This window comes from Oncorhynchus kisutch, unplaced genomic scaffold (genome assembly GCF_002021735.2).
Source record: "Oncorhynchus kisutch isolate 150728-3 unplaced genomic scaffold, Okis_V2 scaffold1110, whole genome shotgun sequence".
In the NCBI taxonomy this organism is placed as follows: Eukaryota; Metazoa; Chordata; class Actinopteri; order Salmoniformes; family Salmonidae; genus Oncorhynchus; species Oncorhynchus kisutch.
Genome location: NW_022263055.1, coordinates 52501 through 67500, shown reverse-complemented (window position 1 = coordinate 67500; position 15000 = coordinate 52501). Strand labels below are relative to the sequence as shown.

The 15000-nt window shown below is 49.0% G+C and overlaps 1 protein-coding gene across 1 annotated transcript in view; it reads right to left on the bottom strand.

Moving 5' to 3' along the window:
* LOC109886808 (leucine-rich repeat-containing G-protein coupled receptor 5-like) overlaps nt 1-15000 on the bottom strand; it is a gene marked incomplete at its 5' end in the record, with an annotated part of 70196 nt that overhangs the window by 17321 nt on the left and 37875 nt on the right. The window contains 2 exons of the mRNA XM_031817653.1: nt 1363-1488; nt 1922-1993. Of these exons, the coding sequence (XP_031673513.1) occupies nt 1363-1488; nt 1922-1993 (198 nt within the window). The remainder of the gene's footprint in view (nt 1-1362; nt 1489-1921; nt 1994-15000) is intronic.

The following is a 15000-nucleotide window of genomic DNA, read 5'->3' as shown; positions in this document are numbered from 1 at the left end:
CCTCCTCCTCACCCTCCTCCAACTCCTCCCCGACTTCCTCCTCTTCCTCCTCCTCCCCCACCTCCTCTTCCTCCTCCTCCTCCCCCACCTCCTCCCCCACTTCCTCCTCTTCCTCCTCCTCCCCCACCTCCTCTTCCTCCTCCTCCTCCCCCACCTCCTCCCCCACCTCCTCCTCTTCCTCCTCCTCCCCACCTCCCCCACCTCCTCCTCTTCCTCCTCCTCCCCACCTCCTCCTCTTCCTCCTCCTCCCCCACCTCCTCCTCTTCCTCCTCCTCCCCCACCTCCTCCTCTTCCTCCTCCTCCTCTTCCTCCTAATTTTCACCACCATCTCCACCACCACCTAGTGATGTCTCAATACCAGAATTTTGACTTCGATAGTGATACCAGGTTTAGTATTACCATACTTGATACCATCACAATACCACAGTGTATTAGCCAAAGTTACAGAATGGTACTTGCTCCAGACAGATAAACCCAGCTACTGCTCTGTTCAATCGTTGGGCATCTTTTGAGTTAAATATCATCGGAGCCCTGTTCGTTGCTGAGGCAATAGATGATCTATGAGAGAGACGTGAGAGAGAGACGTGAGAGTGAGACGTGAGCAAGAGAGACGTGAGAGAGAAACGTGAGCGAGAGAGACGTGAGAGAGAGAGAGAGACGTCAGAGAGAGAGAGACGTGAGAGAGACATGAGCGAGAGAGACGTGAGCGAGAGAGACGTGTGAGAGACGTGTGAGAGAGATGTGAGAGAGAGACATGAGAGAGGCATGAGAGAGAGACATGAGAGAGAGATGTGAGAGAGAGACATGAGAGAGAGACGTGAGAGAGAGATCTGAGAGAGAGAGAGAGAGGCGTGAGAGAGAGAGAGAGAGACGTGAGAGAGAGAGACCGCAAAGGAATAAAGTTTTGGTGGCAATGCAATCAGCATACACTGAGTGGACAAAACATTAAGAACACCTTCCTAATATTGAGTTGCACCCCCTATTGTCCCCAGAACAGCCTCAATTCATCAGGTCATGGACTCTACAAGGTGTCGAAAGCATTCCACTGGGATGCTGGCCCATGTTGACTCTAATGCTTCTATTGTGGTGGTGCTCCTGGCACCTACTACCATACCCCGTTCAAAGGCACTTAAATATTTTGTCTTGCCCCTTCACCCTCTGAATGGTACACACACAAAATCCATGTCTCATTTGTCTCCACCACCACCACCAGCATCACCAAAAGCACCACCACCACCAGCATCACCAAAAGCACCACCACCAGCATCACCAGCATCACCAAAAGCACCACCAACACCACCACCAGCATCACCAAAAGCACCACCACCACCCCCAGCATTACTACAGGATTACTACAGGTACCTCAGTTTGGGGAGGCTCTCAGCAGGCAGTAGCTCCTGCAGGTCCTCGTTGCCAGCTAGTTTGAGGTGTGTGAGTCCATGGAGCCCAGATACAGGCAGATAGGACAACCGGTTGGAAGTAAGATCACTGGGGGAGAGAGAAGGGAGGGGGAGGAAGTGGGAGGGAGAGAGAGAGAGAGAGAGAGAGAGAAAGAGGGAGGGAGGGGAGAGAGAGGGAGGGAGGGAGGGAGGGAGGGAGGGGAGGGAGGGAGGGAGGGAGGGAGAGAGAGAGAGAGAGGGGGGGGGAAGGGGGGAGAGCGGGAGAGGGAGCGAGAGCGGGAGAGAGAGAGGGGGGGGGGGGGAGGGGGGGGGGGAGAGGGAGAGAGAGTGAGAGAGAGAGAGTATGAGAAACACATCATCTACCACCCGATAACTAAGCAATAGCAATCTAGTAATCATTAATCAAGCAAAACATACATTTTTTATACAATATAACTTGATTTAATGGACACATCATCCATTTCCGACTGACTTGAACTCTGCCTGGTTCATATGAATGAATAAAACAGTGAAGGACTCACAGTTTGATGAGGGCAGGCAGACTGGAGAAGGAGAGCGGGTTCAGAGAGGACAGCTTGTTCCAAGCCAGGTCACTGTTCCGAAGGAAGCAGAGAAAAAACAGAGACATTTCCTTCAGTTCAGATGTTTCCTTCAGCTCCACTAATCCTGCTGCACCTCAGACGGTTGGATTTACAAGCTGAGAGATCTCCTTCAGTACCATGCTCTGCTGCACCAAGAAGTCATTCCATTCCTTCCTCCTCCTTCCCTAGCAGATTATACCAGACATGTGCCGTATCAATCCCATATTGCCGAAGCAGGCTAAGATGATTCACACACGTATCATCGTCGTTTTGGCGTGTGAGAGGAGAATAGAAGAAGGTATTGATATCGTTTAACCAGATGAGATGAGTTGAGTGAAAACACAAAAGACATAACTAACTCGAGCAGACTGGAAGGCAATGAGGGGTCATAGTTCAAACTGTATGTCCAAGAGGGGGTCATAGTTCAAACTGTATGTCCAAGAGAGGGCCTTAGTTCAAACTGTATGTCTAAGAGGGGGTCATAGTTCAAACTGTATGTCTAAGAGGGGGTCATAGTTCAAACTGTATGTCCAAGAGGGGGTCATAGTTCAAACTGTATGTCCAAGAGAGGGCCTTAGTTCAAACTGTATGTCCAAGAGGGGGTCATAGTTCAAACTGTATGTCCAAGAGAGGGCCTTAGTTCAAACTGTATGTCTAAGAGGGGGTCATAGTTCAAACTGTATGTCCAAGAGTGGGTCATAGTTCAAACTGTATGTCCAAGAGATGGCCTTAGTTCAAACTGTATGTCCAAGAGGGGGTCATAGTTCAAACTGTATGTCCAAGAGAGGGCTTTAGTTCAAACTGTATGTCCAAGAGAGGTCATAGTTCAAACTGTATATCCAAGAGGGGGTCATAGTTCAAACTGTATGTCCAAGAGAGGGCCTTAGTTCAAACTGTATGTCCAAGAGGGGGTCATAGTTCAAACTGTATGTCCAAGAGGGGGTCATAGTTCAAACTGTATGTCCAAGAGTGGGTCATAGTTCAAAGTAACTGTGTATCCAAGAGGGGATGGAACTTGGAGAATTGCTGTTCACCATTTCACTACCTTGTACTGTGCCATTGTATTGAATGAGAAAAAGGCCAAATATGATCTTGCATGTAAACTATGTGATTTAGTCTTTGGACTACAGCCTGCTGAGCTTGGCCCCTGACCATATCTGTCTAGCGATTGTCTCTCTGCAGAACATAGAAAACACTTGTCAGTGTTTGTCCCATAAATACCAAATATAATAACTTTTCAAATCAGGGAAATATGGATGTACACAAAAAGAGACCAGAGGGAGACCTGAGGGAGATCAGAGGGAGACCTGAGGGAGATCAGAGGAGACCTGAGGGAGACCTGAGAGAGACCTGAGGGAGACCTGAGGGAGACCAGAGGGAGATCAGAGGGAGATCAGAGGGAGACCTGAGGGAGATCAGAGGGAGATCAGAGGGAGACCTGAGGGAGACCTGAGAGAGACCTGAGGGAGACCAGAGGGAGACCTGTATGAGACCTGAGGGAGACCTGTATGAGACCTGAGGGAGACCTGTATGAGACCTGAGGGAGACCTGTATGAGACCTGAGGGAGACCTGTATGAGACCTGAGGGAGAGTTGAGGGAGACCTGTATGAGACCTGAGGGAGACATGAGGGAGACCAGAGGGAGACCTGAGGGAGACCTGAGGGAGACGTGAGGGAGACCTGAATGAGACCCGAGGGAGACCTGAGGGAGACCTGTATAAGAGACCTGAGGCAGACCTGAGGGAGACCTAAGGGAGACCTGTATGAGACCTGAGGGAGACCTGTATAAGAGACCTGAGGCAGGCCTGAGGGAGACCTGAGGGAGACCTGTATGAGACATGAGGGAGACCTGAGGGAGACCTGTATAAGAGACCTGAGGGAGACCTGTATGAGACCTGAGGGAGACCTGTATAAGAGACCTGAGGGAGACCTGTATGAGACCTGAGGGAGACCTGAGGGAGACCTGAGGGAGACCTGTATGAGACATGAGGGAGACCTGAGGGAGACCTGTATGAGACCTGAGGGAGACCTGTATGAGACCTGAGGGAGACCTGTATAAGAGACCTGAGGGAGACCTGTATGAGACCTGAGGGAGACCTGAGGGAGACCTGTATGAGACCTGAGGGAGACCTGTATGAGACCTGAGGGAGACCTGAGGGAGACCTGAGGAAGACCTGTATGAGACCTGAGGGAGACCTGAGGGAGACCTGTATGAGACATGAGGGAGACCTGAGGGAGACCTGTATAAGAGACCTGAGGGAGACCTGTATGAGACCTGAGGGAGACCTGAGGGAGACCTGAGGAAGACCTGTATGAGACCTGAGGGAGACCTGAGGGAGACCTGAGGGACACCTGTATGAGACCTGAGGGAGACCTGTAAGAGACCTGAGGGAGACCTGAGGGAGACCTGTATGAGACCTGAGGGAGACCTGAGGAAGACCTGTATGAGACCTGAGGGAGACCTGAGGGAGACCTGTATAAGAGACCTGAGGGAGACCTGTATGAGACCTGAGGGAGACGTGTATGAGTATGAGACCTGTATGATTCAGACAGCCAACTCCTAGTTGTTTATGGTCCACATGTTGTTTGAGTGAGGATAGTGTCTAGAGAACCAATCAGAGAGGCTTCCAGCCAGGCTTCTTGTGTCTAGAGAACCTATCAGAGAGGCTTCTTGTGTCTAGAGAACCTATCAGAGAGGCTTCTTGTGTCTAGAGAACCTATGAGAGAGGCTTCCTGTGTCTAGAGAATCTATCAGAGAGGCTTCCTGTGTCTAAAGAATCTATCAGAGAGGCTTCCTGTGTCTAGAGAACCTATCAGCGAGGCTTCCTGTTTGTGCTCATAACATCACAGGATATCGTGCTCTTACATCAGGAGATATTTTGTAACAGCGGGCCGTTGTTCCTGGTTATACAGTCATTCTGGGTATTTGGGATCATTATCTAGAAAGGGACTGGAGGGGTTGGGGGTGAAGGAATGGTGACAGGAAAGGGGTCTCCAGAGTCCAGATCTCTCCTCTCTCTCCCTCTAGGCTGATTGGATGTGTAGAAGCCTTATTCAACACATGATTTGCTTAATTGGCTGTTTTCTGACCCCTTTCGTCACTCAGAGGGAGCCAGGGGTTTAACCAGGCCCGTAAAGTCAGCTGGACCGCAGCCCTGCAGCCACGTCTTGAGCACACACACACACACACACACACACACACACACACACACACACACACACACACACACACACACACACACACACACACACACACACGCAGACACACACACACAGACACAGACACACACACACACACACAGACACACACACACACACACACACACACACACACACACACACACACACAGACACACACACACAGACACACACACACACACACACACACACACGCAGACACACACACACAGACACACACGCCTAGCTCTGGAGCTGTACTCAGCTAGTTCTGTAGCTGGACGTGGGGAGCGTTGCGAAGGGAAAAGTCCCCAGTGGGATATCAAAGTAGTGGATAAGTACAGACGTGGATCGACCCTGCGTTTTCTCTGCCATCTTAAAATCCCCTGCCATTTCCTGAAAGACTCCGAAGGCGACATGACTTGTGACTGTTTGATGATGCAGCTGGTCCTCTGTGCCTTAAGAGAAGGACGAGAGACCTGGGAATCCTGGCAACGACGTATAACGTGCACTTTTCATGTCCACTCCGCCTGGTAACCCGATCTGCTCCTTGAGGCTTTGCACGTTGAGACGGAACCGAGCCAGGACATCTCCCAGGCTCTCTCTTTCTCTCTCTCTCTCTCTCTCTCTCTCTCTCTCTCTCTCTCTCTCTCTCTCTCTCTCTCTCTCTCTCTCTCTCTCTCTCTCTCTCTCTCTCTCTCTCTCTCTCTCTCTCTCTCTCTCTCTCTCTCTCTCTCTCTCTCTCTCTCTCTCTCTCTCTCTCTCTCTCTCTCTCTCTCTCTCTCTCTCTCTCTCTCTCTCTCTCTCTCTCTCTCTCTCTCTCTCTCTCTCTCTCTCTCTCTCTCTCTCTCTCTCTCCACGCCGGGCGGCCAACTATGACAGCATGCCTGTTGTGGATTCACCCAGGGTCAACTCACAGTGGAGAGAAGCACCTTCGTGAGGCGATAGGAGGTGGAGGGAAGGGGCTGGAGAAGGGGGGCTGGACCCACGGCCATGTGTGTCACTGTGTGTGAGCGTCCGTGTGTGTGTGTGTGTGTGAGTATCCATCCATGCAGTCCATCCGTCCGTCCGTGTGTCTGTTGTCTGTCCGTGTGTCTGTTGTCCATCCGTGTGTCTGTTGTCTGTCCGTGCCAACATTTCCTCACATCCTGCCCTGGGATGTGTCCAAGGAGGCAGCAGCCAATTAAAATCTCTCGTTGCCTCGCTGAGGTAATTTGGAAGTGTTTACAGAGGGCAAGCTTGGATCAGTGCGTGGGGGGGGGGGAGGGGGCAGCAAATAGCCTCTTCAACTGGTTCAACCCTGAAAGCCTTGTGTACGGCTGCATGTAATGCAACCAAGGCTTCTATCAAATGAGCCATGCTAACAGGCTAACAGAATAACATGGTAATAATGTCTGTTTCCCCCATTCAGCTAACAGGCTAACAGAATAACATGCTAATAATGTCTATTTCCCCCATTCAGCTAACATGTTAACAGAATAACATGGTAATAATGTCTGTTTCCCCCATTCAGCTAACAGGCTAACAGAATAACATGCTAATAATGTATATTTCCCAAATGGCACCCTATTCCCTACATAGTGCACTACATTTGACCAGAGGTCTATGGGTAATTAGTGCACTATAAAATGGAATAGGGAGTCATTTGATACGCAAATGATGATTCTGGTGAAACCTGACAACTCCACTCGCAGGCTGGCAGCCAAACTAAACTAATTCAATCTCTCACTTGGTGGCTCTGAGAATGAGAGAGAGAATCAGTGAACGTTTTGGACAGAGAGAGGGCACTTCTCTCTCATGATTCTACACTATTATGAAGGGCCAAACAGGCATCTCATTGGAAGTAGTGGCTGAGGGTAGTGGAGGGGGGTGGGGGTGTGTGTGGGGGGTCGAGGGGGTGGTGTCCAGTTTTGAGTAGGAATGTCAAGGACAAGGCCACCCACGATATGACGGGGTGAAGGAAGGTGGCGACGGAATGGAAACAAGATGCAGGAAATGTAAACAGGAGGAGAGGAGTGTTTGTTTGTCTGACGGCTCAGATTTAAACATGCACACACACACACGCACACACACACGCACACACACATGCACGCGCACACACACACACGCACGCACACACGCACACACACACACACGCACACACACGCACGCGCGCACACACACACACGCACGCGCGCACACACACACACACACACACACACACGCACACACACACACACACACACACGCACACACACACACGCACACACACACACGCATGCACACACACGCGCACACATGCACGCACGCGCACACACGCACGCACGCACACACACACACACACACACACACACACACACACAGAGACACACACACAGACACACACACACACACACACAGACACACACAGAGACACACACACACACACACAGACACACACAGAGACACACACACAGACACAGACACACACACACACACACACACAGAGACACACACAGAGACACACACACAGACACACACCGACACACACACACACACACTGTCAGACTGCCAGACTCGTATTTGTCAGAGGCTTCTCTCTCACACAGGAAGTAAACAATAACTTCTGTTGAACATGAAATATGGACAACACTTCTCATCCTGATGGCACCCTATTCCCTGTGTAGTGGTCCAACACTTCTCATCCTGATGGAACCTATTCCCTGTGTAGTGGTCCAACACTTCTCATCCTGATGGAACCTATTCCCTGTGTAGTGGTCCAACACTTCTCATCCTGATGGCACCCTATTCCCTGTGTAGTGGTCCAACACTTCTCATCCTGATGGAACCTATTCCCTATGTAGTGGTCCAACACTTCTCATCCTGATGGCACCCTATTCCCTGTGTAGTGGTCCAACACTTCTCATCCTGATGGCACCCTATTCCCTATGTAGTGGTCCAACACTTCTCATCCTGATGGAACCTATTCCCTATGTAGTGGTCCAACACTTCTCATCCTGATGGAACCTATTCCCTGTGTAGTGGTCTAACACTTCTCATCCTGATGGCACCCTATTCCCTATGTAGTGGTCCAACACTTCTCATCCTGATGGCACCCTATTCCCTGTGTAGTGGTCCAACACTTCTCATCCTGATGGCACCCTATTCCCTATGTAGTGGTCCAACACTTCTCATCCTGATGGAACCTATTCCCTGTGTAGTGGTCCAGCACTTCTCATCCTGATGGCACCCTATTCCCTATGTAGTGGTCCAACACTTCTCATCCTGATGGCACCCTATTCCCTGTGTAGTGGTCCAACACTTCTCATCCTGATGGCACCCTATTCCCTGTGTAGTGGTCCAACACTTCTCATCCTGATGGCACCCTATTCCCTGTGTAGTGGTCCAACACTTCTCATCCTGATGGCACCATATTCCCTGTGTAGTGGTCCAACACTTCTCATCCTGATGGCACCCTATTCCCTGTGTAGTGGTCCAACACTTCTCATCCTGATGGAACCTATTCCCTGTGTAGTGGTCCAACACTTCTCATCCTGATGGAACCTATTCCCTGTGCAGTGGTCCAACACTTCTCATCCTGATGGAACCCTATTCCCTGTGTAGTGGTCCAACACTTCTCATCCTGATGGAACCTATTCCCTGTGTAGTGGTCCAACACTTCTCATCCTGATGGAACCTATTCCCTGTGTAGTGGTCCAACACTTCTCATCCTGATGGCACCCTATTCCCTGTGTAGTGGTCCAACACTTCTCATCCTGATGGAACCTATTCCCTGTGTAGTGGTCCAACACTTCTCATCCTGATGGCACCCTATTCCCTATGTAGTGGTCCAACACTTCCCATCCTGATGGCACCCTATTCCCTATGTAGTGGTCTAACACTTCTCATCCTGATGGCACCCTATTCCCTATGTAGTGGTCCAACACTTCTCATCCTGATGGCACCCTATTCCCTATGTAGTGGTCTAACACTTCTCATCCTGATGGCACCCTATTCCCTATGTAGTGGTCCAACACTTCTCATCCTGATGGCACCCTATTCCCTATGTAGTGGTCCAACACTTCTCATCCTGATGGCACCCTATTCCCTATGTAGTGGTCCAACACTTCTCATCCTGATGGCACCCTATTCCCTATGTAGTGGTCCAACACTTCTCATCCTGATGGCACCCTATTCCCTATGTAGTGGTCCAACACTTCTCATCCTGATGGAACCCTATTCCCTGTGTAGTGGTCCAACACTTCTCATCCTGATGGAACCTATTCCCTGTGTAGTGGTCCAACACTTCTCATCCTGATGGAACCTATTCCCTGTGTAGTGGTCCAACACTTCTCATCCTGATGGCACCCTATTCCCTGTGTAGTGGTCCAACACTTCTCATCCTGATGGAACCTATTCCCTGTGTAGTGGTCCAACACTTCTCATCCTGATGGCACCCTATTCCCTATGTAGTGGTCCAACACTTCCCATCCTGATGGCACCCTATTCCCTATGTAGTGGTCTAACACTTCTCATCCTGATGGCACCCTATTCCCTATGTAGTGGTCCAACACTTCTCATCCTGATGGCACCCTATCGACTCAGTGGGTTTTGTCCAACATGTCTCTGGACCCACTCACTGTCACAGTCATACGCTGGACCTAGTTTTGTCCCATGGAATAAATGTGGTGGATCTTAATGTTTTTCCTCATAATCCTGGACTATCGGACCACCATTTTATTACGTTTGCAATTGCAACAAATAATCTGCTTAGACCCCAACCAAGGAACATCAAAAGTCGTGCTATAAATTCACAGACAACACAAAGATTCCTTGATGCCCTTCCAGACTCCCTCTGCCTACCCAAGGACGCCAGAGGACAAAAATCAGTTAACCACCTAACTGAGGATCTCAATCTAACCTTGCGCAATACCCTAGATGCAGTTGCACCCCTAAAAACAAAAAAAATGTCTCATAAGAAACTAGCTCCCTGGTACACAGAAAATACCCGAGCTCTGAAGCAAGCTTCCAGAAAATTGGAACGGAAATGGCGCCACACCAAACTGGAAGTCTTCCGACTAGCTTGGAAGGACGGTACCGTGCAGTACCGTAGAGCCCTTACTGCTGCTCGATCATCCTATTTTTCTAACTTAATTGAGGAAAATAAGAACAATCCGAAATTCCTTTTTAATACTGTCGCAAAGCTAACTAAAAAGCAGCATTCCCCAAGAGAGGATGACTTTCACTTTAGCAGTGATAAATTCATGAACTTCTTTGAGGAAAAGATTATGATTATTAGAAAGCAAATTACGGACTCCTCTTTAAACCTGCGTATTCCTCCAAACCTCAGTTGTCCTGAGTCTGCACAACTCTGCCAGGACCTAGGATCAAGAGAGACGCTCAAGTGTTTTAGTACTATATCTCTTGACACAATGATGAAAATAATCATGGCCTCTAAACCTTCAAGCTGCATACTGGACCCTATTCCAACTAAACTACTGAAAGAGCTGCTTCCTGTGTTTGGCCCTCCTATGTTGAACATAATAAACGGCTCTCTATCCACTGGATGTGTACCAAACTCACTAAAAGTGGCAGTAATAAAGCCTCTCTTGAAAAAGCCAAACCTTGACCCAGAAAATATAAAAAACTATCGGCCTATATCGAATCTTCCATTCCTCTCAAAAATTTTAGAGAAGGCTGTTGCGCAGCAACTCACTGCCTTCCTGAAGACAAACAATGTATACGAAATGCTTCAGTCTGGTTTTAGACCCCATCATAGCACTGAGACGGCACTTGTGAAGGTGGTAAATGACATTTTAATGGCATCGGACCGAGGCTCTGCATCTGTCCTCGTGCTCCTAGACCTTAGTGCTGCTTTTGATACCATCGATCACCCACATTCTTTTGGAGAGATTGGAAACCCAAATTGGTCTACACGGACATGTTCTGGCCTGGTTTAGATCTTATCTGTCGGAAAGATATCAGTTTGTCTCTGTGAATGGTTTGTCCTCTGACAAATCAACTGTAAATTTCGGTGTTCCTCAAGGTTCCGTTTTAGGACCACTATTGTTTTCACTATATATTTTACCTCTTGGGGATGTTATTCGAAAACATAATGTAAACTTTCACTGCTATGCGGATGACACACAGCTGTACATTTCAATGAAACATGGTGAAGCCCCAAAATTGCCCTCGCTAGAAGCATGTGTTTCAGACATAAGGAAGTGGATGGCTGCAAACTTTCTACTATTAAACTCGGACAAAACAGAGATGCTTGTTCTAGGTCCCAAGAAACAAAGAGATCTTCTGTTGAATCTGACAATTAATCTTAATGGTTGTACAGTCGTCTCAAATAAAACTGTGAAGGACCTCGGCGTTACTCTGGACCCTGATCTCTCTTTTGAAGAACATATCAAGACCATTTCGAGGACAGCTTTTTTCCATCTACGTAACATTGCAAAATCAGAAACTTTCTGTCCAAAAATGATGCAGAAAAATTAATCCATGCTTTTGTCACTTCTAGGTTAGACTACTGCAATGCTCTATTTTCCGGCTACCCGGATAAAGCACTAAATAAACTTCAGTTAGTGCTAAATACGGCTGCTAGAATCCTGACTAGAACCAAAAAATTTGATCATATTACTCCAGTGCTAGCCTCTCTACACTGGCTTCCTGTCAAAGCAAGGGCTGATTTCAAGGTTTTACTGCTAACCTACAAAGCATTACATGGGCTTGCTCCTACCTATCTCTCTGATTTGGTCCTGCCGTACATACCTATACGTACGCTACGGTCACAAGACGCAGGCCTCCTAATTGTCCCTAGAATTTCTAAGCAAACAGCTGGAGGCAGGGCTTTCTCCTATAGAGCTCCATTTTTATGGAACGGTCTGCCTACCCATGTCAGAGACGCAAACTCGGTCTCAACCTTTAAGTCTTTACTGAAGACTCATCTCTTCAGTGGGTCATATGATTGAGTGTAGTCTGGCCCAGGAGTGGGAAGGTGAACGGAAAGGCTCTGGAGCAACGAACCGCCCTTGCTGTCTCTGCCTGGCCGGTTCCCCTCTTTCCACTGGGATTCTCTGCCTCTAACCCTATTACAGGGGCTGAGTCACTGGCTTGCTGGGGCTCTCTCATGCTGTCCCTGGAGGGGGTGCGTCACCTGAGTGGGTTGATTCACTGTTGTGGTCATCCTGTCTGGGTTGGCGCCCCCCCCCCCCCCTTGGGTTGTGCCGTGGCGGAGATCTTTGTGGGCTATACTCAGCCTTGTCTCAGGATGGTAAGTTGGTGGTTGAAGATATCCCTCTAGTGGTGTGGGGGCTGTGCTTTGGCAAAGTGGGTGGGGTTATATCCTTCCTGTTTGGCCCTGTCCGGGGGTGTCCTCGGATGGGGCCACAGTGTCTCCTGACCCCTCCTGTCTCAGCCTCCAGTATTTATGCTGCAGTAGTTTATGTGTCGGGGGGCTGGGGTCAGTTTGTTATATCTGGAGTACTTCTCCTGTCCTATTCGGTGTCCTGTGTGAATCTAAGTGTGCGTTCTCTAATTCTCTCCTTCTCTCTTTCTTTCTCTCTCTCGGAGGACCTGAGCCCTAGGACCATGCCCCAGGACTACCTGACATGATGACTCCTTGCTGTCCCCAGTCCACCTGGCCATGCTGCTGTTCCAGTTTCAACTGACCTGAGCCCTAGGACCATGCCCCAGGACTACCTGACATGATGACTCCTTGCTGTCCCCAGTCTACCTGGCCATGCTGCTGCTCCAGTTTCAACTTCCACCTGACTGTGCTGCTGCTCTAGTTTCAACTGTTCTGCCTTATTATTATTCGACCATGCTGGTCATTATGAACATTGAACATCTTGACCATGTTCTGTTATAATCTCCACCCGGCACAGCCAGAAGAGGACTGGCCACCCCACATAGCCTGGTTCCTCTCTAGGTTTCTTCCTAGGTATTGGCCTTTCTAGGGAGTTTTTCCTAGCCACCGTGCTTCTCCACCTGCATTGCTTGCTGTTTGGGGTTTTAGGCTGGGTTTCTGTACAGCACTTTGAGATATCAGCTGATGTACGAAGGGCTATATAAATAAATTTGATTTGATTTGATTCCCTATGTAGTGGTCTAACACTTCTCATCCTGATGGCACCCTATTCCCTATGTAGTGGTCCAACACTTCTCATCCTGATGGCACCCTATTCCCTATGTAGTGGTCCAACACTTCTCATCCTGATGGCACCCTATTCCCTATGTAGTGGTCCAACACTTCTCATCCTGATGGCACCCTATTCCCTATGTAGTGGTCCAACACTTCTCATCCTGATGGCACCCTATTCCCTATGTAGTGGTCCAACACTTCTCATCCTGATGGCACCCTATTCCCTATGTAGTGGTCCAACACTTCTCATCCTGATGGCATCCTATTCCCTATGTAGTGGTCCAACACTTCTCATCCTGATGGCACCCTATTCCCTATGTAGTGGTCCAACACTTCTCATCCTGATGGCACCCTATTCCCTATGTAGTGGTCCAACACTTCTCATCCTGATGGAACCTATTCCCTATGTAGTGGTCCAACACTTCTCATCCTGATGGCACCCTATTCCCTATGTAGTGGTCCAACACTTCTCATCCTGATGGAACCTATTCCCTATGTAGTGGTCCAACACTTCTCATCCTGATGGCACCCTATTCCCTATGTAGTGGTCCAACACTTCTCATCCTGATGGAACCTATTCCCTATGTAGTGGTCCAACACTTCTCATCCTGATGGAACCTATTCCCTGTGTAGTGGTCCAACACTTCTCATCCTGATGGAACCTATTCCCTGTGTAGTGGTCCAACCCTTCTCATCCTGATGGAACCTATTCCCTGTGTAGTGGTCCAACACTTCTCATCCTGATGGAACCTATTCCCTGTGTAGTGGTCCAACACTTCTCATCCTGATGGAACCTATTCCCTGTGTAGTGGTCCAACACTTCTCATCCTGATGGCACCCTATTCCCTGTGTAGTGGTCCAACACTTCTCATCCTGATGGAACCTATTCCCTATGTAGTGGTCCAACACTTCTCATCCTGATGGCACCCTATTCCCTGTGTAGTGGTCCAACACTTCTCATCCTGATGGCACCCTATTCCCTGTGTAGTGGTCCAACACTTCTCATCCTGATGGCACCCTATTCCCTATGTAGTGGTCCAACACTTCTCATCCTGATGGCACCCTATTCCCTGTGTAGTGGTCCAACACTTCTCATCCTGATGGCACCCTATTCCCTATGTAGTGGTCCAACACTTCTCATCCTGATGGCACCCTATTCCCTGTGTAGTGGTCCAACACTTCTCATCCTGATGGCACCCTATTCCCTATGTAGTGGTCCAACACTTCTCATCCTGATGGCACCCTATTCCCTGTGTAGTGGTCCAACACTTCTCATCCTGATGGCACCCTATTCCCTATGTAGTGGTCCAACACTTCTCATCCTGATGGCACCCTATTCCCTATGTAGTGGTCCAACACTTCTCATCCTGATGGCACCCTATTCCCTATGTAGTGGTCCAACACTTCTCATCCTGATGGCACCCTATTCCCTGTGTAGTGGTCCAACACTTCTCATCCTGATGGCACCCTATTCCCTATGTAGTGGTCCAACACTTCTCATCCTGATGGCACCCTATTCCCTATGTAGTGGTCCATCACTTCTCATCCTGATGGCACCCTATTCCCTATGTAGTGGTCCAACACTTCTCATCCTGATGGCACCCTATTCCCTATGTAGTGGTCCAACACTTCTCATCCTGATGGCATCCTATTCCCTATGTAGTGGTCCAACACTTCTCATCCTGATGGCACCCTATTCCCTATGTAGTGGTCCAACACTTCTCATCCTGATGGCACC